This window comes from Limulus polyphemus, unplaced genomic scaffold, assembly GCF_000517525.1.
Source record: "Limulus polyphemus unplaced genomic scaffold, Limulus_polyphemus-2.1.2 Scaffold604, whole genome shotgun sequence".
NCBI lineage: Eukaryota > Metazoa > Arthropoda > Merostomata > Xiphosura > Limulidae > Limulus > Limulus polyphemus.
This window is the reverse complement of record NW_013666214.1, coordinates 320,492-344,654: the sequence shown is the minus strand read 5'-3', so window position 1 is coordinate 344,654 and position 24,163 is coordinate 320,492. Positions and strand designations below refer to the sequence as shown.

General features: G+C 34.5%; 1 protein-coding gene across 3 annotated transcripts in view; it reads left to right on the top strand.

The window, feature by feature from the left end:
• Positions 1-24,163, top strand: part of LOC106459408 (EF-hand calcium-binding domain-containing protein 14-like) — a 71,335-nt gene that overhangs the window by 7,464 nt on the left and 39,708 nt on the right. For 2 of the 3 annotated variants that reach the window (XM_022385906.1, XM_013919026.2), the window contains exon 2: positions 22,891-23,030. The exons of the other annotated variant lie outside the window; for it this stretch is intronic. In XM_022385906.1, the coding sequence (XP_022241614.1) occupies positions 22,891-23,030 (140 nt within the window). The remainder of the gene's footprint in view (positions 1-22,890; positions 23,031-24,163) is intronic. 3 annotated transcript variants of the gene reach the window in all.

Sequence of the window (24,163 nt, the reverse complement as noted above, 5' to 3'; positions counted from 1 at the left end):
GGTTTCTTTATAAAGCTTTTTTCAGCTGTTATTGTGATGATGTACGTTCAAGTTTCTCAAGATGTCAAAATTAAGAAACTATTTTGGATGGAATCTAAAGTTGAAAATAAGAGTTTGGTGGCTTATTTTATGATTAAATTGAACCTTCTTCGTAGTTGTTTCGAAGGAAATAGTGTTGACATGTTTCGGTTTTAATGATGAGCCAAAATATCGTTCTTCTTAAGAAATAGACAAGGGAAGTCAAAACCATTGCTTTACAGTTTTTATTGAAATTAAAAAATAACAACAAAAAACATTTATGAAACCCTTTAATGTATTTTATTTCATCAACTTTAAGTAATGTTCTCAATTTTTAAAATGCTTTCGTACAGCTCTAAACGTAAGCAAGAAGTATTAACTTTAAGTTATGGCAAGTGTGTCGTTTTATTCGTTATACTGACGTTTGATAAACACGAGCATGGTATAAGAACAAATAGCCGAATTTTGGAGTGAATTATTTGGTATAGGTCGAAGAATAAGTAGGCAAGAGAAAAAAGCCCTAGACTCGTGTTGTTCGCCAATAAAGCAGCGGGAATTTATGCTACAGCAGTGTCAGTAGACCTGTATTTCACAGCATTATATTTAACCTTGTAACTTTAAACACTGTAGCGCCACATGTTCTAGCGTTGAGATTTGGAATTAAACTAATTCCTCATTCCCATCGTTGTGTTTTATCGAAGTAATGCGTAATTGGTGTCTGTTGTAGAAATAAAAACATATTGGAATAAAGTTAATTTTAATTTGACAACATCAATTAGTTGGTTCAAATCTAATGTGTTAAATTTTCGTTAAGAAATGGATTTTTTTTTTTTTACATTTTTCTCGGTGCTTGGGTGTTACAGGTTCAGAATCTTCCTTGTACCATATATAAACAGAGCAGCATTATTTGCTAACTACACATATATATATATATATATATATTTTTTGTTCATAAACTTACTATATTCAACGACAAACATAGTTTTATCGTGAGCCGGATTATCGCTGATGGTAAATTTTATAACTAGGGGCGTAATCAGCACTACGAGAAAGTCAAGTGTGTATTGAAAATATTTTCTAGAATATTGGGATGTCGTTTGCCCCCGCTCCCGGTTACGCCCCTGATATAACTGGGTTATCGCTGTTGTACATTTTATGTACTTATAACCAGGAGCATAGCCATCACCACATGAAAGTCAAGTGTGTATTGGAAAAAATAATAAGATAGTGAGCCTTTTTAGAATATTGGAGTGATCCTTCGACCTTCATCTCCCGGCTGCGCCCCTGATATAACCACGATCCTCTCTTCTTATACCTAAATCTTGGCTTTCTCTGAGCTCTCTGTCTTTTACTGCTGCTAAATGGTTAGTTACAATAACTTATTATCGCTTTTAACTTATGTTAAGGACTTACACATTGATGGAGTTAAATACTCGGGTGAAAAAAAAAGTCTTACTATTGATATAAATGCACGCTGAACATTAATGTTAAAGGTTTAACGCTTTTAATATATGGGGGGGGGGCATAAGTATTTAGTTGGAAAATATGATAGTTTGGCATTTTAATATTTAATATGCTCGGCTTCTGTGATAGATTTTTAAGAACTAAAACGGACGAAAAAGAAAATGGAGGAACTTCTGAATTGTGCATAATGTTAAATGTTTGATTTATGAGGACGTGATTCGCTGTAAAGGTTTTATTGAATACTGGCGTAATATTTGCTAAGAATTCATCCCTACTTGTCATCTTCTTCATAGTAGTGTAAATATTTTCAACATACTGCCTGTCGTTTACTTGTGGATGTCATGGATATCTGGAACATAGTTAAAAACCCTCAATCTTATGTCCATCAGGGTTCAAGAAGTAAGCACTAAAACGGAGTGGAGTAGTAGTTAAATTCGTACAATTTAGAATGTCTGAGTGGTATACCTAAGAACCCCAGAAATTTTCAGGGTGATCAGAAGGCGGAAAGTTTGAAAATTTGCGTCACCACGGACAGACAGACAGAAACAATCCGCTTTATAATTTTGTACCTATTTTCATAAAAAAATAAAAATATTTAGAAGGCGAAAAACATCCTCAGGTATCATCAGAATACACCATTTTCAGTGAAAATTACAAAACGTTTCCGAGGGGGTGTACTCCCCAGTATAGTTTTGCGACACACTTCCTTTTTCGCCAAAATTAGTAACCTCCCCAATCTTTATAGATTTCATCCTATTCTCCATTGTAATGTAGATATTTTTTGTTGTCGAGCCAAGGTGGCGTGTTTTCCATGAATTCAGATGTTTACCTTGACTGATGAATTGTGCAATTATATTGAAAGGATACGAAATATGAAAAAAATAGTTGATTTGTAATATTATTTGGAATGTAAAAACTGTGTAAGGATTTATAGAAATGTTCGGAGATAGATCATATGTAGACAATAATACTTTTGCTGTGCGTTTTAGTGGCTATCATAAGGCCTGTTATATATATATATAAATCACAAAAAATCTAAGCCATGTTTGATTAATATAGACATTTTCCAACGTGAGAGTAAAATGTTTGTAAACATTTCAACACTCAGATGGTGGTGGAATTGGTAAAAGGAACTACAACTTAGATGTATTTTACTATATAACTATGATTTATTCAGTTTTTATTGATTCTATGGTTTTCAACGCAAACCAAACAACAACAAAAAAAAAGAATTCGAACACATATGTGGATTCTACAAGAAGCTCTTTCACATATTAAAACCAGAACACGACATATATACATACAGATGTAAATTAAACACGATTGTGATACACAAGCATAAATTATTTTATAACGGTACCCGTTTTTTAGACTCCAATGAAAAAATATCTATGTTAACTAAAAATAACATTTGTTGTGAGGAGAGGAACAGATAACAGTTACCTGGTGATGGCCACACGAGTGGTCGAACTATTGTAATAAAGTTAAACAAAAATTAAAAATAATCCACCCAAAAGCTCTACCTCTGGACTTTTATCTAAAAATAACATTTCCGAATAATGTACAACTATCTTGAATCTATTACTTTTATTTTATATAGACTCATTTAATCAACATAACTTTGGAAACAGGCCTCCAGCTGGTGATTTCAATGGACTGGAATTTTTTTGCTTAGTCTTTCACATATTGGACAAGTCTTGTCTTTTTTTTTATCCATTATGATAAAATCAAATTAATTAAATGAGCGTGTGTACCAAATATAAGTAGTGTTGAAAATATTTGTTTTTCAGTCGAAATCAAAAAGATTTATAAATAGTTTATAGTAGTCTAGTCTAGGTTATTAAGGAATTCGGTTATATGTTTGTAGAGGAAGCGTGCAGAAATACCAAAGAAAAAAGATAATGCGGTTCGTGGAGTGAGAATAAGACTCCAGTTTTGTTGTTTTGACGAAAGAACACGAAACGTGTAGTGTTATCAGGTAAACATAAGACTGTTTATTTAGATGCATACATGCAAAGCTAGTGAAACCTTGAATATTCGTGATCGTATAATTAAGAAGTGGGATCGTTGTGAGTAAACGGTATCTCAAAACACCATACACACACACTCTACCGCTATATGAAGGTTAGTCTTATTCTTTCGATTTACCCTTTACAAGTTTACTGATAAGGGGTTGAATTTCTCGAAGCTGATATAATTCAGTGGTGAACTGAATGATAGATTAGGCTTCACATTTACCTTTTTGTAATTTGTTGTTATATGAATTAGACGTTCATTTGTATTATTGAGAAGTGTATTTAAAAAGGAATCCATAGAAAAATAACAATACCAAATTGGCATTACTTTTGTTTTTTGATTTCAGTGTTAGCTCGTTACGATAAAAATCGGGTTTCTATACCCGTTTTAGGCACAGCACAGACAGTCGATTGTGTCGCCAGCCTTGCACTTAACAACAATTTTCAGTTTTAAAATAGGCGCAGAAAAGCTCAATCTAAAATTAAAATTTAGCGCCGCTGCGTTAGACAATTAAATGGTAAGATCCAAACGATTCTGAGTAAATGAAATGTATGTTGGGCCCAACAGTGGCTCATCGGTAAGTTTATGGACTTACAACGCTAAAAACCGGGTTTCGATAACCACGGTGGGCACAGCACAGATAACCCATTGTATAGCTTTGTGCTTAATTACAACAAACAAAAAAAAACATATATATTGGTAATTGTATATTTTAAAAATGCTAACAACGAGGTATAGAATATATGTAAAAATGCGGTCTTGCTGACAACACATTTTACAGCATACCTCAGAGTTAGGCATGATACAATGATTCGTGATGAGCTGTATTTTTTTCATGGCTCACACAAACTCGAGATGTTTTGCTGCTTGTAAAACATTATCCAATGACTTAACAAACAAATTAGGTAAAATTGAAAAATATTCCTCCGTTCAGTAGAAATGTGAAAGACGTAAAATTATTCCTTGTGAAAATTTGTGTAGCTTCAAACTATTTTTACTGTCTTATCGGACCAGGCATTTCTGAATATTTGTTATCTTGTCAGGCTGCAGATGAGTAAGGTTCGAGTCACAACATACCGCTGAAAACGTTCGAACTTTCAGCTTTGGAATCGTTTTAACCGTAATGGTATGTCCTCCTATTAAGTTGAACTTCGGAGACTCTGACTTTGTCGTTTCGTCCATATTTCGCGTGTATGCCAAGCTAAAATTCGGTATCGCTTGGAGAGGTAGAAATTTCACTGTGCATTTTACGAATTCCGTACCCATGGTGAATAAAAAAAAGGAGATGATTGATAAAACATGAGATCTTTTGAGAAAGGGAGAGGTCAAATCTTGTCACGATTGAGAAGGAAACTTTGATAATAGATGTATCCCCCCCCCCAAGTGGTGCATATAGTATTATTGACAATAGATGTATCCCCCCCCCCAAGTGGTGCATATGGTATTATTGATAATAGATGTATCCCCCCCAAGTGGTGCATATGGTATTATTGATAATAGATGTATCCCTCCCCAAGTGGTGCATATGGTATTATTATTTTTACAGTTTGAGAATACTACTCCCGTAGTCTTGAAGCAGTTTGACTATTCATTGTTAAATTGAATCACAAAAACAACCCAAGGGATCCATGGAGTACATTCAGTGGGTAATGAACGATAAAGGGAGAGAGGGAAGTACAGGAATGCTCAGGCAGAGATTATGCATACGTTATTATATCATCGCGAATATACTTAGCAGCTAGGTCGAATATAACCTATTGATGTTTTGAAGTAGTTGGTTCACGTAAACCATTTGCATTGTCAATAACTTGGGGCGTATGAGAATTAGTGGTTAAAAATTAAATGGCGCTTCTCTAGGTCCTGTTTCTGTCGGATAATACGGTATGTCTGTCACCGTGGATTTCATGCACCTTAGAAATTGTAACAGCGTAGTTCAGTTCATTTGTATTTTCTTGCAAGAAAAGTCTTTGCCGCATCGAAGTTTCCTTCATTTTATGTGCCCTTACTGTTAGTTGACTCAACACATGCTCTTGTATGCAGTTATGACAAACATCATGCATTCGAAATCCCTTCGCAGTCAAATTGACTTCAGAAATGTGCAATAAAAGATCGTTACAATTTTTATATTCTGCCACTTTTCTATTTCAAACTTTTGCAAAATAATAAAATAAAAAAATCAATTTTGGTAAAAAAAACTACTATCATTTTGTTCATCTCTCGATCGCGATGGCCTTTCTTCGGTTTGCACATTTGCATTTGTTCCTTTACGTTTACACTGAGAAGTAAGAGGGAATCCTGAATTCCCGCGGCACTTGAAATTCTTTTAGGCAGAGTTAGAATAAATTAATCTACAACATGTTTTTTTTTCCTTTTTATTAACTATATTTTTGAGCACCAGCAATACCAAGGTGGGGTGCACGTATACCCGATTCAATATTATTACTCATCAGGATCTCTACTCGTATACCCTCAAATTAAAATTATTTTAGGCAGGATTAGAGTAAAGTATCTGTGATACCTTGGGCGTGATCAAATGCATCAATCGGAAGAGTTTGACCTCATCAGTTCAAAACTGTAATTAGACCTCAAATCGGTCAAGAGATGACGGAGCTATGAGCTAAAAATTTGTTCTTGACGAAAAAACTGGGATACATTTTATGAACCGATATGCCGCGGTTAATTAAAAGATGAACTTTTCATGACATGGAGTGATATAAAAATGAGGTTTCTTCAGATGGATTGGAACTGTAGCATATTATTATGCATCTAAATCTTACCCATACATACTTAGTCGCTTTTCTTCAACTATTCTTGCATATGTTCTTTCGTTTAATGGTACAATTGAATCTGAATTCTAATGGACTATACATTATATATTTTATGTGGAAGCGGCCATTTTGTATTAGAGATTGAAATCGCTTCTTTAGGCCTCAACTTTATCCTTCGCTGCTGAGAAAGGTTTCTTACTAAGTTGAAAACATCACGTATATCCTTTCTGTAGCACTTACCGTTACTTACAGATTATATCGGGAATGATATGATTCAGGCTAGAACTATTTTATTAAATCAACACTGAAACCATCCTGGTGATTTTAACTGTTGAAATTCTGTACTCCTTTTTATCTTCTGTTAACTTGAATCGGAATTGAACATACAAGTTACATCTGTTCAGTTTCAGGACTAATAGAGAATATTGGATGTTATGTTAGGTTTCAGTAGTCTTTTAGGCTAGGATACTGAGATAAGTGATCACTGAATCTAAACATTTTTTCTTCAAAAATTCAATATTCCTTTTCATTCAGGTTTTTAGTAAAGTTTATGTAAGAACAATTGAAGTAATTATCTTGTGTATCTTGAAACATTTGAACTATATCCCAGTCTGAAGCCATGATGGAGAATGAAGTTCAAGTGAGGTCTGATATTTTGCCTTATTCTGTATCAACATCATTTGTCCAATGACACACGCCCCTGGTTTCTAACTGTAGAAATTACAGATATGAAGTACTGGAACATACATGTATCTTTGATTGATGGTTAATTTAGAAGGTGTGTGCGCGCGCGCGTACATTATACATGTGTATATTACGTGTATAGATTGAAGTGTTTAAAGGACCTTCAGTTGTTCTGCGTATATAAGGAGTTTTTGGTTTAAAGTAATATTTTATGCGAGTTTGGTGTATTCAATATAAATAGGAATTTATTTTTGTTACTGAACGAAATTTACTTTATCATTTATTACTCATCTCATTCAGAGCTGGTTTAAGTTTGTTAACCAGTAATAAAGGGGCGTAAGAGTAATTTTTGTATTGTGTGTGTGTGTTGGAGGGGGCACTAAAAATATCCAGTTCTTAAAATTATAATATTTTTCGGTTATGTTGTCAAAACGTAATTAATTATTATTCATGATACCATATTTAGATGCAAACAAGAAGGTAACACACGTTAGTTATACGTTACCTACTGGCAAAAGCAATATGTTTATGCGATTATTATAATATATAAATAAGTTTAAGTACTTAGAATACACAAACACATGCGATTTTTTTAAAAAATGATACCATTATATGGATTTGCTGAACAACAACATAAAAAAGTTTTACTGTATTTTTACTTCTTCTCTATTATGAGGCCTTCATAAATATAAAGTCAATCTAAGAACTTAGACCAGCCAAATGTAATGCTACCATTTACAATATTTCTTTAAATTACCGACACAGTAATAACAATATTGAATTATATGTTTAACATAGCCTGCTGTTTAGAAATTATTGGGGATACGTACCCCACCCCTCTCCCAACTCCTACGTTCTTGTAATGTCGTTTCTCATTACATCTTCCAGCGAATATAAGATTAAAAAAAACGCATAGAAGAATATGCTAATTTAGTGACGAATAATAAATCTCGTGTAACATTAGGAGTATGAATGTTTAAGATTCCCGCTAGAGGACGCATTAAAAAGCTTTTGTACAAAAAATAGACGTTATTGATTAATACTTAAACCAAGATAGCTTTAGCAAAATAATAATAATTAAAAATAATAACTATTAACATTACTACATACAGTATAAGTGTATATGGAGTTATCATTAACTGGAATGTTCGTCGAATCGTATACGTACGTACGTACTCTGGAAGCCTAATATCAAAGAAAAGAGAGATAAAGGCGTGGGAAGTAAAGCGTACCTTCGTTTGTATTTCAGTTATTTTGTTGTGTCACCATGGTTATGTTCTCACTGTCGAGTGCTAACAGGTGACACACGTTTCACATTGTTTCCTTTGTATTAGAGACAGGGATATTGACTTCCGTACATGCATGTTATCTATGTGTGCAGACGCGGCAGAAAAATAGATCGATTTTAGTCAGCTACATAGAGTATATTAAGTTGGGAGGAAAGTAGTGCTTCTAAGATACAATGTCTCTAAAACTCCTGTTTTTAATAACTTGAATTTATTTTTCGTGTATGTGTATTATGACATAAATGTGTAGTTATAGTACGATTTATTTTTATTTTTTTTTGTATAGCGATAGACGTTAGCTCAAGATCATATTAATGCAATAGTGTAATATTAAGTTTCAGTGATAAACGTCTAGTGCCCCCTACTGGTAAGCAGTGAAGTACCTCTAAAGGTTTAGCTTGTTATTTCAATCGGTACCTATAATACGATTCTTTTATAACGATTGCTGTTGACTCAAAAACACATTAATTCAATAATGTAATATAAAATTGTCAGTAATAAACATGTTTAGTGCCCCCTACTGGTAAGCAGTGAATTATCTCTAAAGGTTTAGTTTTCATATGCACGTAGAATATTACAAGCTACTATTATCCGAATATCTGTGCCATCGTCCACTTGTTTTATTATAATACAGGTTAGTATTACAGTACATTAAATTTTCTCGTTGCAGTCGTCAAATTATTCGAAGTACGTTTCTTAAGAAATATTCTTACAAGTAATTGTACTGTAATTTGATTTTTGAATGTGAAAGCCGTATTCTTTGTGTTATAAATTTACATAAATGTCATATAAGTAAAGCTAGAACATAATAATAAGCAGTAAGCATCCTTATTCTGCGTTATTCGAGACACCGTAAAAGTTCTTACTCCACGTTTTTGTATATGAAATATCTGCGAATATCCAATAAAAGATTTAATGTTAAAACAATGACATTTATGGAACAAGGCTTGTGTGGTTAATTTAGAACATTATAACCCGGAAATTACCGAGGATAAACCGTTCATTACCGATGTGGTTTACATATTGTATTATATTGAGTAATTTTATGTGTGTATTAGTTTTTCTGTTATAAAACTCGGTGTAAAGAACTGCCCCCAAAAAATAGGTGAAATTACTCATTTTGTATGGAAAATACGTAGCAGTAATTGGTAGTATTTTTATTTACACCTTTTTTGTTACGTGACTCGTGTGTTGTTAGGGAAGAAATCTTGTAACCAACAGAGTAATTAATCCGCAAGAACTTTAGGGCGAAAAATGTTTTTATCAATTTTTTTGGTATTGGAACTTTGCGTGATGTATTTTGTTTGCATATGGTAGAAACCCCCCCCCCCCCTTTTTTTTGTCATATCTTTCATATTTTCGCCAGACACCATTTTATAATGTAGCTAGTATGTAGCCTTAACAATACAGAATAATTGCCAATTTGTCTGTCTGGCTGGACGTGGTTAATGTGTCGAGCAGCGGATTGGTATTGCCAAGGCTCGAGCCCCAATATGTTCTGAACATGCTTTCGGTAGTCGGGGCGTTGTAGAAGTAGTCAATCTCGGATTCTGAACCTTAAAGACCTCTAACCTTGTCGTTTATTACAGGTATTGCATTAGGTGTTGTTCAGGCTGGACATACCACTACCTTTCTGTTTTTCAGACAGTCTGCCCTTAATCGATAGATTTTGGACATTAGTCGTTATGATTTAGTTGAGGCAGTTTCTATCCCATTTTCCACGTGCATTATTTGTGGTTGCATTTTGGTTTAGCTGTTGGTTTATTGCCCTCCCTTTGATAAGTAGAAAATTAAGAACAATTAAACCTAATCTGGTCATTTAACCTACATGCGTAGAAGGTGCATGCAGCTCAATTTGAAATTCCAGTTCACTTACAAGACAGGTTTGTGCCTGAAAAGGCTCACATGTCTTTAATGCTGTTTTTTGTGTACATAGTATTACTTAGTTCGATAATGCATTGATTCTATATTACCATATACTACGTAACCAGCTAATACCGGCCGTGGCATTATTAGTACGCCTTTTTTTCCCCCAATTTGTGCTTGTTTTCGTGAATCCAAGCCGTTATTGTCATAACAGTAACATCAAATACTGTATATTTTTAACAGTAGCTCTGTCGGTCGTTAACATATACTGTGTGATATCTGGATGGTTTTTACTGCCAGACATCTTGTCTTGAATATTATATAATGATGACGTTTCGGGACACTCATATACTGTGTGATGGTTTTTACTGTTGGACATGCTGTCTTGAATATTATGTTATAATGACGTTTCGGGACACTCGTATACTGTGATATCTGGATAGTTTTTACTGTGGGACAACTTGTCTTGAATATTTTGCTATGATGACGTTTCGGGACACATATACTTTGTAATATCTAGATAGTTTTTACTATCGGACATCTTGTCTTGAATATTATGTTATGATGACGTTTCGGGACACTTGTGATCTTCTTTCTTCAGGTCCAACCTTGTTTTTCAAACAGTGCTGTGAAATATGTTTTGTATTCTGAAATACAGTGTCAACGTTTCAGCGACTCCTTTCTTTCATGAAAATGTTCTTTCTAAGAGAGAGTTCCATGTAAGGGGTCGTTCGCAATTATCAACATTAATACAGGCGAATACACCCTCCCCCCTAATATATCGATCACTCAAGAAAATGCTAGGGTTTAAAAGTAAGTACAAGTGCATTGGTATCCTATACTTGGGACTTTATCTGAATGCAGGCTTATTTTATTTGAAGGGTATCTTCGTTTCGAAGGATATGTACACAGCTTCGTCGTTGTTTTGGTGACCAACTTGGTTAATTTAATTTAGCACCCTTTTTCTTATTTTACTCACGACAAAATAATTTCACATATGTTATATGTATGGTGTTTTTAGTTGCCTTTTACTAACCAAATTTAATCTATATTTACATAGCGTTTCAATAGTATGTACCATTCACCATTTCGTATTGTGTAACAACAACAACAAAATCGTATGAAGATGAAGTCCAATCTGTCCTTTAATTCACCACTTGTTATTGGGTTACACCGGTTTCGAAGAATTCCATCCTTTTTCAGTAACCGTGAACACAGGCAAATCGAAAAACCAATTAGTGGTGGACTGTGTATTATATGTATGGTGTTTTTAGTTGTCTTTTACTTATCGCAGTGAATCTGTGTTTATATAGGGCAGTGTTTTTCAACAGGGGTGCCGTGAGATTTTAGTAAAATATTATCTAATTTTTGTTCTTTTCTACATCATTTATTCTGGGACCTATTTGAGAGGGGGGTGTATCCCTTTGACCCTCCCTTCGGCCACGCCTCTGTTAACTAGAGTATAAAACGTTAAGGGTGTCGTGAACATTCTGGACTATGTGTGTGGGTTTCTTGAACAAACAAAAGTTTAGAAACTGATATAGGGTATGAAGAGTATGCAACATTGATGCTATTAATTCATGTTTGTTTTTTATGTTAAACTGCTTGTGTGCCGAATAATTCAGAATAATAAATTAGTAGCATCAATACTTCATATTCTTCAACCCCTTTATTCCTAAAGGGGGTCATCTATTTTAACCACTTGCACCATTATACAGTAGTGTATTGTCTGTCAGTCGGTCATTAGACACTAAAATGACACATAAGGAACGCTTAACGTTGCAGTTTGTACTGTTGTGATGTCAGTAAAGTGTGCACATGCCTTGAATCACGAGTAGAATTATGCATTCTGTAGGCTACGACACAGTATGACATATGAACTTCAAAAGCAAGAAATAACGATATTTGTTACTCTTAAATTGGGATTTATGTACTTTTGAAAGATAACACTTTCGGGGACCCTGAGTAAAGGACAATAATAAAAAAAAACAATACAGCTATAAGATGCCTTTTCTGTTCGATCTGTTTGTAAGAAGGATTACTGATAAATGGTGGAAATCTTCGAAACCGGTCTAACTCAATAACAAGCGATAAATCGAATAATAGATTAGGCTTCATATTTATAATTTTGCGTACAGCTTGAACGTTACTCATAATTTTGATAATTAATAATTATGAACTGTTCCTGCAGTCATTTGTAGGTCATTATTTTAGTATGGAACAACGTGTGTTATAAGTTCGTGAGTATAAGCTATGTAGTTATTTTTTAATGAATTTACAAGGGGCAGAGTGTTCAATGCTTTTTTACGCTTGCTCCCGATACATTTCTTTACACAACTAGTTAGTAACACTCTGGTGAAAGTATTTCCCGACAAATAACTCTTAACATTTCTAAATACTCGTTGAATATCTTAAAGATAAAACTTCTTAAAATCATTTATGACATGAAAACGTCAAGCAGTTGTAGCAATTCTGTTTAATCCTTTCTCTCCGTTGTGCTGTAGGATCTACAGTATCACGTCTGTTTGTATGTGTCGTATAATATACTACTTATACTAACCTTATTTCCTTCAGAAATGTATTTGTTTTGAGGATGCATATAAATCGTCTCCATAGAATCCCAAACTTTAGTGTTTACATTATACGTTGAGTAGATCACGTGACTACCGTTTAACTTCAGCAGGATAACGTGCTTTCTCAGTTTGTGGGTAAATCCTGGGGCTTCTCCGACATTCATTGTTGTTGTTTTTTAATATTTCTGCAGCAGTATATTGCTGTTTAGCCATGATAAACTTGGTAAAAAAATATATATTCGATGTCTTCACCTGTACAACAATTTAACTCTGTCATCCCAGAAAAATCAGAACAGTGAATGTCAGAGAAGCCCTAAGATTTATCTCAAGTTTTCAATAGTGGATGCCTGTGAAGTGTGCCTTGTAGGTGCGTGTATGAAAATGAATAAATTATGTTACTGAAAGTAGTAAGCCTGAACACCTCGTACAAACGATTTTTGATTGTTTCTAAAAGAGTGATGGATAAGACGTTACAAAACAAAGGATGCGATATGCAATGAAATCAGAAAAGAAAATCTGATTCGTCAACTTGGAAGCTACAGGGTATGTAGCGAAAACTTCATCATTCAATTACTTTCTTTGTTCTATGATAACACCTTTTATTTCCAGACATTTCCCTCTCATGCTTCATGTTTAATCTGACCTTAAAGATTAAGGCGTAAATGTATATAGTATTTTTATTTAATTGGCCATTTTTAAGCTTACATATTATTATTCACTTCTTTAATTTCACTCGTAAGTTTTTATTAATTATTTTTGAGTCGTATTTTAAGTTTTAATTTCAAACTTGTTGGTCTTAAGGTTTGTTGTGTCGAAAGCAAAGTTTAGAAGTCACCACTGAAAGAAATTTGCTGGTCAAGCAACGCAAAGCTAGTTTTTAAAATAGTAACACAGTCCTAAAATTCGTAATGTAATTTTTATGTATTATGTTTAGAAATTGCATTTTATGTTTTGAAACGAAATATCATGTTAGAGGATCTTTACCAATGGTGTGTAATATGATAAAAAAAAAAGGTATCAAACTTAATGCAAGATGTTTTAACGCATGCGCGCATAAAATCGTTATAGTTGTTATTAGGTGCAAAGAAGACAACTTTTCAAAACTGAAACGTACTAGCGTACAATTAATACATACATATGTTCATATTTAGAGGGCGATTCTTGAGGGACTGTATTATAGTTATATAGTTAGCAAAACCATGTTCGGAATCAAAATACCCATTTTCGCCAGGAATGACAAAAAATATCGAGAGACTGGCAGTTTAGAAATATACTTATGTTAACAACCAGATGTTTTGTACAGTTTATAATTGTACGTAGCTCTGTACCCTTAGAGAATATTTATACGTAATCCCAGCTGTATATTGCAGTGGTCTTTTTCATGTGTATCGTATACATACACACCCGGATGTCTGTTATTGTTGTGACAATGTGTTTGTTGCGACGAACGATATGGCAACAAGTTAACTTTTTTTTTACATCCATAAAGAAAAGTTAGTTATAAGTCAGTGCTTCCACACAGAAAACTGTGATGTAATTACTTAATCAAATATGAACGATTTTTTTTTCTCTTCCAGAAGTGATAAAGCATTTACTTCATAAAGTGGATATGACTGGGAATTATTTTGAACATGTACAGTTTTTTTTTATTATTTAAAAAATATTTTCACAAATTTCATACCAGATGTATCTTTTTTTCTTCTCTCTCTCTCTCGTGGGATTCCTAGAAATGTGTATCTCTTGCGAAATTTCCCAAGAAACCTTGCATCACATGCATGTTTCACAGTGTTATTTCATCTCGTGGAAACGTCTGAATGACGTAGTAAAATTAAAATAGGAACTAACGTGTTTTGAGAGTATCACAAGCAGGCAAGGTGAAAGTATTTTATAATTCCACCAACTTCTTCCTGGTTCTCGTGTTACTATGCTTACAAAAGAAGCTTAATATTGGAAATGAGGTTAACAAAACAGGTTGTGGTGAACATGAGTCTAGCAACCTAACACGATTGAGAGTCTGTTTGTTGATCGTTATTATCACAGTGCAAAAACTTAATACATTAAATACGTGGTCAAATTAGGCGTTGGATTAACTAATTGTGCTTTATGTTCCCGGTAAATGGGGTTTAATAATATTGTTTATAGAAAACCTGGTACTGTTAAACAATCTAAAACCTAACATGGCATTTTATTGTGGCATCGGAAGCCTGATGTATTTTCTAACTTGACCACTTTTCTTCTGACATATTGTGTTTTTATACTGATCTAATATTATATATTTTTGCTTGCTACTTGAGTGTAAACCTAGCAGTTCTTGTCTGTCTTCGTTATGTTTTCATTTTATTTGATTTTGTAGGTTTATAATTTAGCTGTATGTACTATAACCCTTGATAATATAAGCCGGCTTGTGTCTGTTTGTCCCTAACGAAAATTTCCAACTTCGGAAACTCTGGTCACCATGGAACTGTCAGGGAATCTTAGAAGTGGCCCAGAGAGATTATAAAACCCCTTACTTTATTAGTTTTCCCATCCATTTAAACGTTCTCTCTTGATATTGCCGGCGAATGACGCACGCCGACCCCTCCATCCCCGTGAAGACAACAAACTAAATGCTGTTAGTTCTGAGTAATAGAAATAAGCAAGTGTATTTCCTTAACTTGTGAGGATTTAACTGAAGGCTTCTGCGTTACAACACGTAACGACCTTATTTTTTAAAATCTGAATTTTTTAATGTTTAACCACGTTTGCGGATACATCCTTACCTATACTGAGGATTACCATGTTTTTTGTACTTTGAGTCTAACTGGTTACATCTTGCACAGCAGTCTCTCGCATGTTCGCCTTATTTAATGTATATTATTTGATAAATGATGTAAATTACTTACACAAGAAGCCATTTCGTGATAAAATCCACACGAAACAGTAAAATAAATGAATTAAGATGTTTTAGTTTATTCAACACGACATTGTCTTTTTTATCTTTGATATCAATGTTCTTTCTTCCAGTGAAGTTATAGTTTTATTGGTATTTATCGCTTGTAATGTATATAATTCACAGTTCTATAAGGAAAATCAAGCGTTAATTTTCTCTGTTTTCAATCGTCAAAGGAGGGTTAATTTGATAATAGTAAAATAGCAAACAGGTGTTTGAGAGACAACACTCGAGATTGTATGGAAATTGGTTCGCAGTCACGTGACCACATTAGATATTATCGGAATTAAGTATAGAAGTTTTCTTATTGGTGATTCGTATTCTTGTGGCATTGTGAAAGTATTTCGATAGTCACATGACTAAAGGTTTGAACCTTCAAAGTTGAATTTGTAGAAGCAGAGTTCAACGAATGGTGTCGCTTTGTACTGTAAGTATGAAGACTTTAGTGATGTATTTTAATTTGAATAAAAAGTGGAATCAAAAAAGAAATATAAAATAGTGCGTAAGAATTATTTGCATTTCTTGATCACTTTAAAATTCGTACTTATTAGGCTTTTCTTTGAAGACAGTAGCACACTAGTAGCGGAAACATAGGGCCTTTCTTGAAGACAGCAGCACATTAGTAGCGGTAACATAGGGGGCCTTCCTGGAAGACAGCAGCACACTAGTTGTGGAAATATAGGGGCCTTCTTTGAAGATAGCAGCACATTAGTAGCGGAAACATAGGGGCTTTCTTGAAGACAGCAGCACATTAGTAGCGGAAACATAGGGGCCTTCCTTGAAGACAGCAGCACACTAGTTGTGGAAATATAGGGGCCTTCCTTGAAGACAGCAGCACACTAGTAGCGGAAACATAGGAAAAAAAAGTAGCTGGTGATTATTAATTAATCATAAAAAATTAGTAACCAGTTAATAATTAGGCTTAACTGATTGTTGAACAATTTCTCTAACTTTGGAAAGGAGACTGTACAAGCAGCTGAGATGTGGTTTTATAGAAGAATGATGAGAATATTGTGGACGGATCATGTAACGAATGAGAAGGTACTGAGAAGAGAAAGAGATACGATAACAATAATTAAAATGAGACAGCTCCAGTTCCTGAGTCACGTTATGAGAAAAGACGAGCTAAAAAAAATATATATATATATAGTAGTAACAGGAAAAAGTGAAGGGAAATGAAGTGAAGACTGACTTACATCAATAGTCTCACTAAATGGATGAACATGAGGGAAGCAGAAGTGTTGAAAGCAACAAAGGCTACGAATATGTGGAAGGGAACACCGATCGTTGACGTTCTGCTCGGACATGACACTTAGAAAGATAGACATTTTTGTATAGTCTAGTAACCATGACAACGATAAAAAAACTGTGTTCGTAGTTGCGTAACACAACTGCTCTCGAGTGGATTCGCCGGGCGTGGCTTAGTGGTTACATCCTGAGCAACAATAAATACGCTCACCATGCTGTGTGGCTGTGGACGAGCTATAAGATTGATAGTCAACTCCTGTTATTCGGTCAGATAAGAGTAGCTCAACGGTTGGCGGTGGGTTCTGTTAATTAGGTTTCTTCCTTTTAACATTGTCAGTTCAAAACGATGGACAGCTATGAGCAGGTAGCCCTAATGTAACTTTGTACTAAGTTAATAAAAAAACAAAATAAAATATAACACGAGTTGACGTCGTGGCTATCTAAAAAGCCAGTATGGAATATGTAAACTTTAAAACTGTACGTAGATTAGTTTATTACGAAACAAGATTGTATATCGAGAACATTTTAAATATATGTTAATTATTTTCGGCGTATTGCTGCAGATACACTGCACCAGCTACTGCCCGTTGTGTTTGATTGGACACGGGAGCCACTGATTGTTGTTACCTAATCGATTCAGAACAAGAGCTTGACAAAATTCGCAAACCTGATTTAACAAAGATGCAGGAATGTTTCAGTATGTTTGGTTAACGTATTTGAATACTTCTTAATTAAAAATATCCAGGACTTAATGTCATAGGCTCGGTGTTAAACTGGTTTTTGAGAAATTCTTCCTCTTTTATCCAGGCCAGTTTATTTCAGAGGTGTTTTTGAAGAAAGAAAAAAAAGTAATTTGGGAATTAATAACAGATAACTTCCCGATAATAACTAGCTCGAGGATAAAAGTTAGAAAGTACTTTGTGATGCTAGCTAGAAAATAACTGACTCGGGGAAGCTAATCAGAAAGTTTCAGACTCGGGGATGCTAGTTCGTAAGTTTCAGACTCGGGGATGCTAGTTCGTAAGTTTCAGACTCGGGGATGCTAGTTCGTAAGTTTCAGACTCGGGGATGCTAGTTCGAAAGTTTCAGACTCGGGGATGCTAGTTCGAAAGTTTCAGACTCGGGGATGCTAGTCCGAAAGTTTCAGACTCGGGGATTCTAGTTAGAAAGTTATTGACTCGGCGATGCTGTCTGGAGATCCTTTTGCTATAGTGATTGGTAATGCCGGAAATGCTGTAGTCGTATTGGTGACAGTCGGATGATAACATACACAGTACTGTATAAAAATGCTCCATGTATAACGCTTCTCTCACACTCACGCTTTGTTTTACTCCTTCTAATAATTCGATTATTGACTGCGTTAAATGTGTTCATGTATTAAGTACGAACAATTAGGCTCTAAAAAGTCTTGTGTATTTACTTTGAATGATTTATTTAAAAAATTACTTCATTTTTCAAAACTTTTTCAAGCTGAGTTGGTTGTGTTTGTAGTGACAAAGAAATTTGTATTTTACTGGGAATGGTACCTAAGATTATAATACCATCTAAAAAAAGGGAGAATACGAATATCTTGTGTATGAAGTAGATTTATAATATTTTTACAAATCTTTCAATCCTAAACCAACTCATCAATGATCGATAACTACATAGATAAACTAGGAACGTCTTTTTCCCACGTTACATAATACCAATTGTAAGAATAGATTGCTAACCAATAGCTGGAAATTCACTGTAACCTTCGGTTACGCTTCGAATTATTAACATATGTTTCTGTTTTAAGGTTAATTGTTTTCGTCTTAGTAGTCAAATGTTCCAAAAATGGTTCATCTAACATGATAATCTGTAAATGAAGAGTATGTTCATTTAGATGTTTACAAGGTTGACATTGAAAATTCGTTCCCGAAATGATTCGTTTAGCAAATAAGATAGAGTAAACTAAAGTAATACGCTGTAAATGAAGAGTATGTTCATTTAGATGTTTACAAGGTTGACATTGAAAATTCGTTCCCGAAATGATTCGTTTAGCAAATAAGATAGAGTAAACTAAAGTAATACGCTGTAAATGCAAATACTCGGTCTATGCGAATTTTTAAACATGTTAAATCTTTCTCTGGAGGCTTTAATTCTGTGGCATGGTTTTGATAGCAATCTTCATAATGCTTTGTATGTAACTTTCTGTGAATCTGTTTTAACTGGTTTGGACTTGATCCACACAGTCATTAAGAAAGTCATAAATGGCTTGTCATTTTGTGACATTCAGATCATTGCTGCCCTGGCAGTATGATAGAAATATACTTTAAAGGACTATAACTGGTTTATCATCAACTGTATCATGGCGTGTTGTGAGACAGCTAACGTTCAGTATTTTTTTCTTGTCAATCTCCGAATCCTATATGAAGGTTAATTGAAGCATTCTCGAACGTTTTCTAAATGGAAAGAGAAGACCGCGGAACCTTACTACTCTTGGAATAGTTTACTCCACCACATATGTTCCAGTGTTGATAACAAGCATCTATATAAATATAATCGTACAGTCTGTTGTATGACCATGTAACTACCTCGCAGTGTGTGGATGGATCTTCACCAAAATTAGAATGGAGATTCATCTGGTCCATGGGGAAATGCATACAAATTCTCAGTTTTGCGGTTTTTATGGAAATTTTTGAGTTTTTTTTTACCATTACTTTGCCCCCTGTTGATGGACCTTTACCAAATTTGGCATGAAGGATTGTTGGGTCTATGCAGAGATACATGCAAACTTGTGGTTTTAAATTTTGTGTTTTGCAGTGTTTATAGGCATCTTTGCGTTTTTTACAATTACATATAAGGGCAGCAACTTTTCATGTGCTAAGATAACTTTTCATTAATCATGAATTTACATAACTTCCGTCCAGGCGAAGGGTACTCCAGCTAGTTTAGTAATATATTAATGCCATAGGTGGGACCACACTTCAAATAGTCCCAATAGCAAAACCCTTCTTTTTCATAAAGGTGTGCTTTCCCACTACCTTTGGTGTTATATGTGTATGTTATGGTTATATTTTAAGGCATACATTTTTCATATTTGTTTAATTGTAACTGTTTGCATTTATTTCCTGTAAATGTGGAATTATTTTTTTCTGTTCTAAACTTAAATGTCATTGATTTTAGTAAGTTTATGTTAGGTGTTTATAGATTGGAACGTAATTTATACCAGAACAGAATGACTTCATGTGTATAGTGAACTGATACAAAATTGTACTATCAAGTGCTCATACATCTATTATATACTCAGTTTTAGTCTGTGCTGAAAATTCGCGCGCACTTCGTTTCAATGGATGTAAACAAAAGGCCGATGTAAATATACTTTAATATACATTTTGTACAACATATTAAAATCTCATCAAAATTTTTAAAAAGGTCTAACGTTAGGTCGTAGAATAACAGTATAAATTTAGCCATAATTAAACTAAAGCAAAAAACGTACACAAGGTATAGTGTTAATTTATTTCTTTATCGAATATAGGTGGTACTTAATAATGCCTTAACTAATGTTAGGCCTAAAACAGGTGGACTTGTAGATTTCGGTGTCTGCCACAAGAATTGTTTTGTATTATCCTATAGATCTTTTATTTAAAGAAGTAATGTTGCAATAAAAATATTAATTTAACCGCAGCTTTGTTTGGGGTCTCCTCTAATATATATATATATATATATATATATATATTGAGGCAAAATTTATAATTCATTTAAAAGTTTTTTTTTGTTTTTGTCAGACAATATTCCCATGCATTATACTGTTTATTAACAAAATAATGAAATATCACACCTTAACTTAGTATGGGTCTGCCCGTACTGAAGCTTCAGCTTCATCATGCTCTCTTCCATAGACTATTTAAAGAATAGAGTTGCATCTTTTGGGTAGTTGAAATCGAGTACCATGAAGAAAAACACGTATGGATCTTTAAGGAAGAGTGTTTATTAGATGCTGGATTCGTGACAAGAGTGTTTTAAGAAACTTCAACCTACCAGTACTCTTAACCAAATTCACTGAACGCTTACATATCGTATTCATGTGACATACTAACCTGACTGTGCATGTTGCTCATTAACGTTCAGCTTCATGAACAGTATGCAACCCTCAAGCCACGTATTACTGTCGTATGTGCAAGCCATTGGTTTCCATGGTGCCTCGAACAGAGGTGAAGACCAGTGTTTTAAATGGATAGTACTCATTATAATAGCAACCTGATACTATGGTGAGAGTAGTATCATGTTCTGTCATTCATCCTTGAAGAGTGGTGAGAGTAGTATCTTGTTCTGTCATTTATCCTTGAAGAGTGGTGAGAGTAGTATCATGTTCTGTCATTTATCCTTGAAGAGTGGTAAGAGTGGTATCATGTTCTGTCATCCATCCTTAAAGAGTGGTGAGAGTGGTATCATGTTCTGTCGTCCAACCTTGAAGAGTAGTGAGAGTAGTACCCTGTTCTGTCGTCCATCCTTGAAGAGTGGTGAGAGTGGTATCATGTTCTGTCATCCATCCTTGAAGAGTGGTATCGTGTTCTGTCATCCATCCTTGAAGGGTGATGAGAGTAGTATCATGTTCTGTCGTCTATCCTTGAAGAGTAGTGAGAGTAGTATCACTACGTGAGCCTTGTTTAATCGGTTTAGACTAGATATATGTGGTAGTTAAAGACGCCATGGATGTCTTTTCGTGTTGTTATATTGTGGACATCATTGGTGTTCTGTTGGGAAGGACTATGCCTCTTTTGGTAAAATAATGCATATCACACGATGTGCCCAATGATATTACGGAATGTGTTTATTATGCCAGATATTCAATATTAATTCAAAGGTTTCGAAAAGTGGCTTTTGGAACATAGGAACAGATGGGAAAGATCTTGAAACTTCACGTGATACCCATTTGCAGGAAGTGTGACACTCTTCTCCCAGATTTGTAATTGATTGATGGCAAATGTTAGTAATGAAACTCAGACAAAGAATAGTGGCAAAGGTCAGACCATCATATGTATTCTCAGCCACAGACGGTTAGTAACATATAGTGTGTCATATTGTCATAATACAAGCAAACTTATTATTATCTTTTGTCGGTAGTTTCCAATCCTGCATAAGCCTTTCCTTTGAAAAAAAAAAATCTTTTCGGCCTTTAAGTTGCAAGTTTTGGATTTGGTTGGAATAGCGTAGACTTCTGTTGGTTTATGTTGCGTTTTGACCAGTTAGACACATACCATGCCTCCATAAACACAAACGTTTCTCATCCATATGTGGCGGAATCAGGTGGGCAATTGGGGCACATACCTTATAAACTTTTATATGGTAGCATTAGCGTGATTTTTATCACAAATTTTAGGCCTATTGTTTTTTTTGCTGAAATGAAACAAAATAATACTTTCTGCGTCAAAACCCAAGGGGCTAACTCGGTTATCAGTGGGGCACATGCCCCATAAACTTTGAATGAGGTATAGAAACTGGTGTGCAATTACCAGGGAAAGTCGCTGTCTTTGAATTCAATGATCATGGTTAACATAGCAAATAAAGTTATTCCCCCAGTTGTCGTTGTCTCCTCCCTGAAAATTAAAATATGTTCCGCCGACTATGACTTCATCATAGAAGCTCGTGACACGAGTTGTTTTGTAACTTTGCAGTAGAAAAAGCATTATATAACTTCTTTGGTATAGAAAAACGAATTACAGCCTTATTTGGAGTTTCGACTATAGATACCATTCTTACATCGACAAAACTAATTTAACACCATGCTATACCGCCAGTTTTTGACGTAAGAACAGAATAATTACCCCAATTCGCGTAAATGTACAACATTTAATAAATCCAATATATTAGAAAATTTGTGACTGAAAGTTTAGTTTTAATATTATGTTGAGTAAGTGTGTACGCCAGTTAGTGAAATAAAAAAAAGATCAAAGGTTACTGGAGACCAGTGAGCATTTTTTGTTTTCATGACGTAACACACATTAATATGAACATAGGAAATGTGTTACTTGTTTTTTCTCACGTAAGTATTTCTATATTGGTAACAGAGGTAGCACGCTGGCTGCCTTTTTACCATTTTGTCTCATTGTACTGGTGTCAACGTCTGTAGTGACTGCTGGTACCTGGATATGGCTTCATCTCGGACTACGTCAGGATTTGGATCTACTACGAGATCATCTCCAGACAGGTAAAGGTTATTTTTAACTCTTCCATATCGTTACAGTGTTCTTTCTAGATGTTTATGAACTTTATCATGTAGCTTAAGTAATTTGTTTGACCAATTAACAATAAAGATGGTTTAGGAGTCTCTGGCGGTGTCCAGAGCGGCTTAAAAATAACGAATTGTCGAGTTTCGTATACATTTACTTGTTCGGCTTCAGTGAATTGAGAAAAGCAAAGAAGTCTTGTATTAGTAGTTTCTAGAGATTACTGATATCATTGTGTTCAAGTGAATGCATAACAGTTATAGGCATGGGCGTCCTCAGAAATTATTCCAGGGTGGGGCAAAGTTTTTCCGGGGAGGGGCAAAGTAGTATGAAATTGTGAATTGAATAAAGTCACATACGTTGAATGAATTATGTTTCTCATTTTCCGGGGGGGGGGAGGGCAAGTGTCCCCCCCTCCCGCGAACGCTCATGGTTATAGGATTGTTTCCTAAAAAATAACAGAGTTGTACTTTCTTTTTCGCTTCTAGTTATTCACCCATGCTAAAATTAATATTTTTCTGAAGTTGTCTGGAAGCAATTGTTCAAGGCAAAATTTCCATTGGAAGGAGTATTTCAGTTAAATTTTCATTGGAGGGGGTATTTCAGTTAAAATTTCCAATGGAGGGGGTATTTTCAGTTAAAATTAGTCTAAAAACTTGTGTGTGTATCAGGCTTAATATCGAGTTCAATTCCTCATCGTAACTCCGTTTTAAAAACTGTTCTAGCGCAAACCTCACATTGGGTTATTTGTGCTCTGTCCACCGCGTGTTATCGAACCCCGGATTATAACATTGTAAGTTCGTAAACTTACCACTGCGCCACTGGGGAGGAGTTTAAAATTAACAAGTTTCCATCAACTAACGATTTTCATGCAATAAGATAAGTTTTGTAATATAAATAATTGTAAGGGCAATCTTGTTCCTCTCTTTGATATTTATTCATCAGTTCTTTAGGAGTTATTGACCAAAATTATTATTTTTCATTCCCTACCACCTCGCCACAAAAAGTTAATAACTGGCTATTTAAAGTATATTCTTCAAAATTATTCTTTTCGTATCGATTTATCGCACGTTAATTTACATGTTCTTTTTGGTCTATCCACTAGGCATGGCCA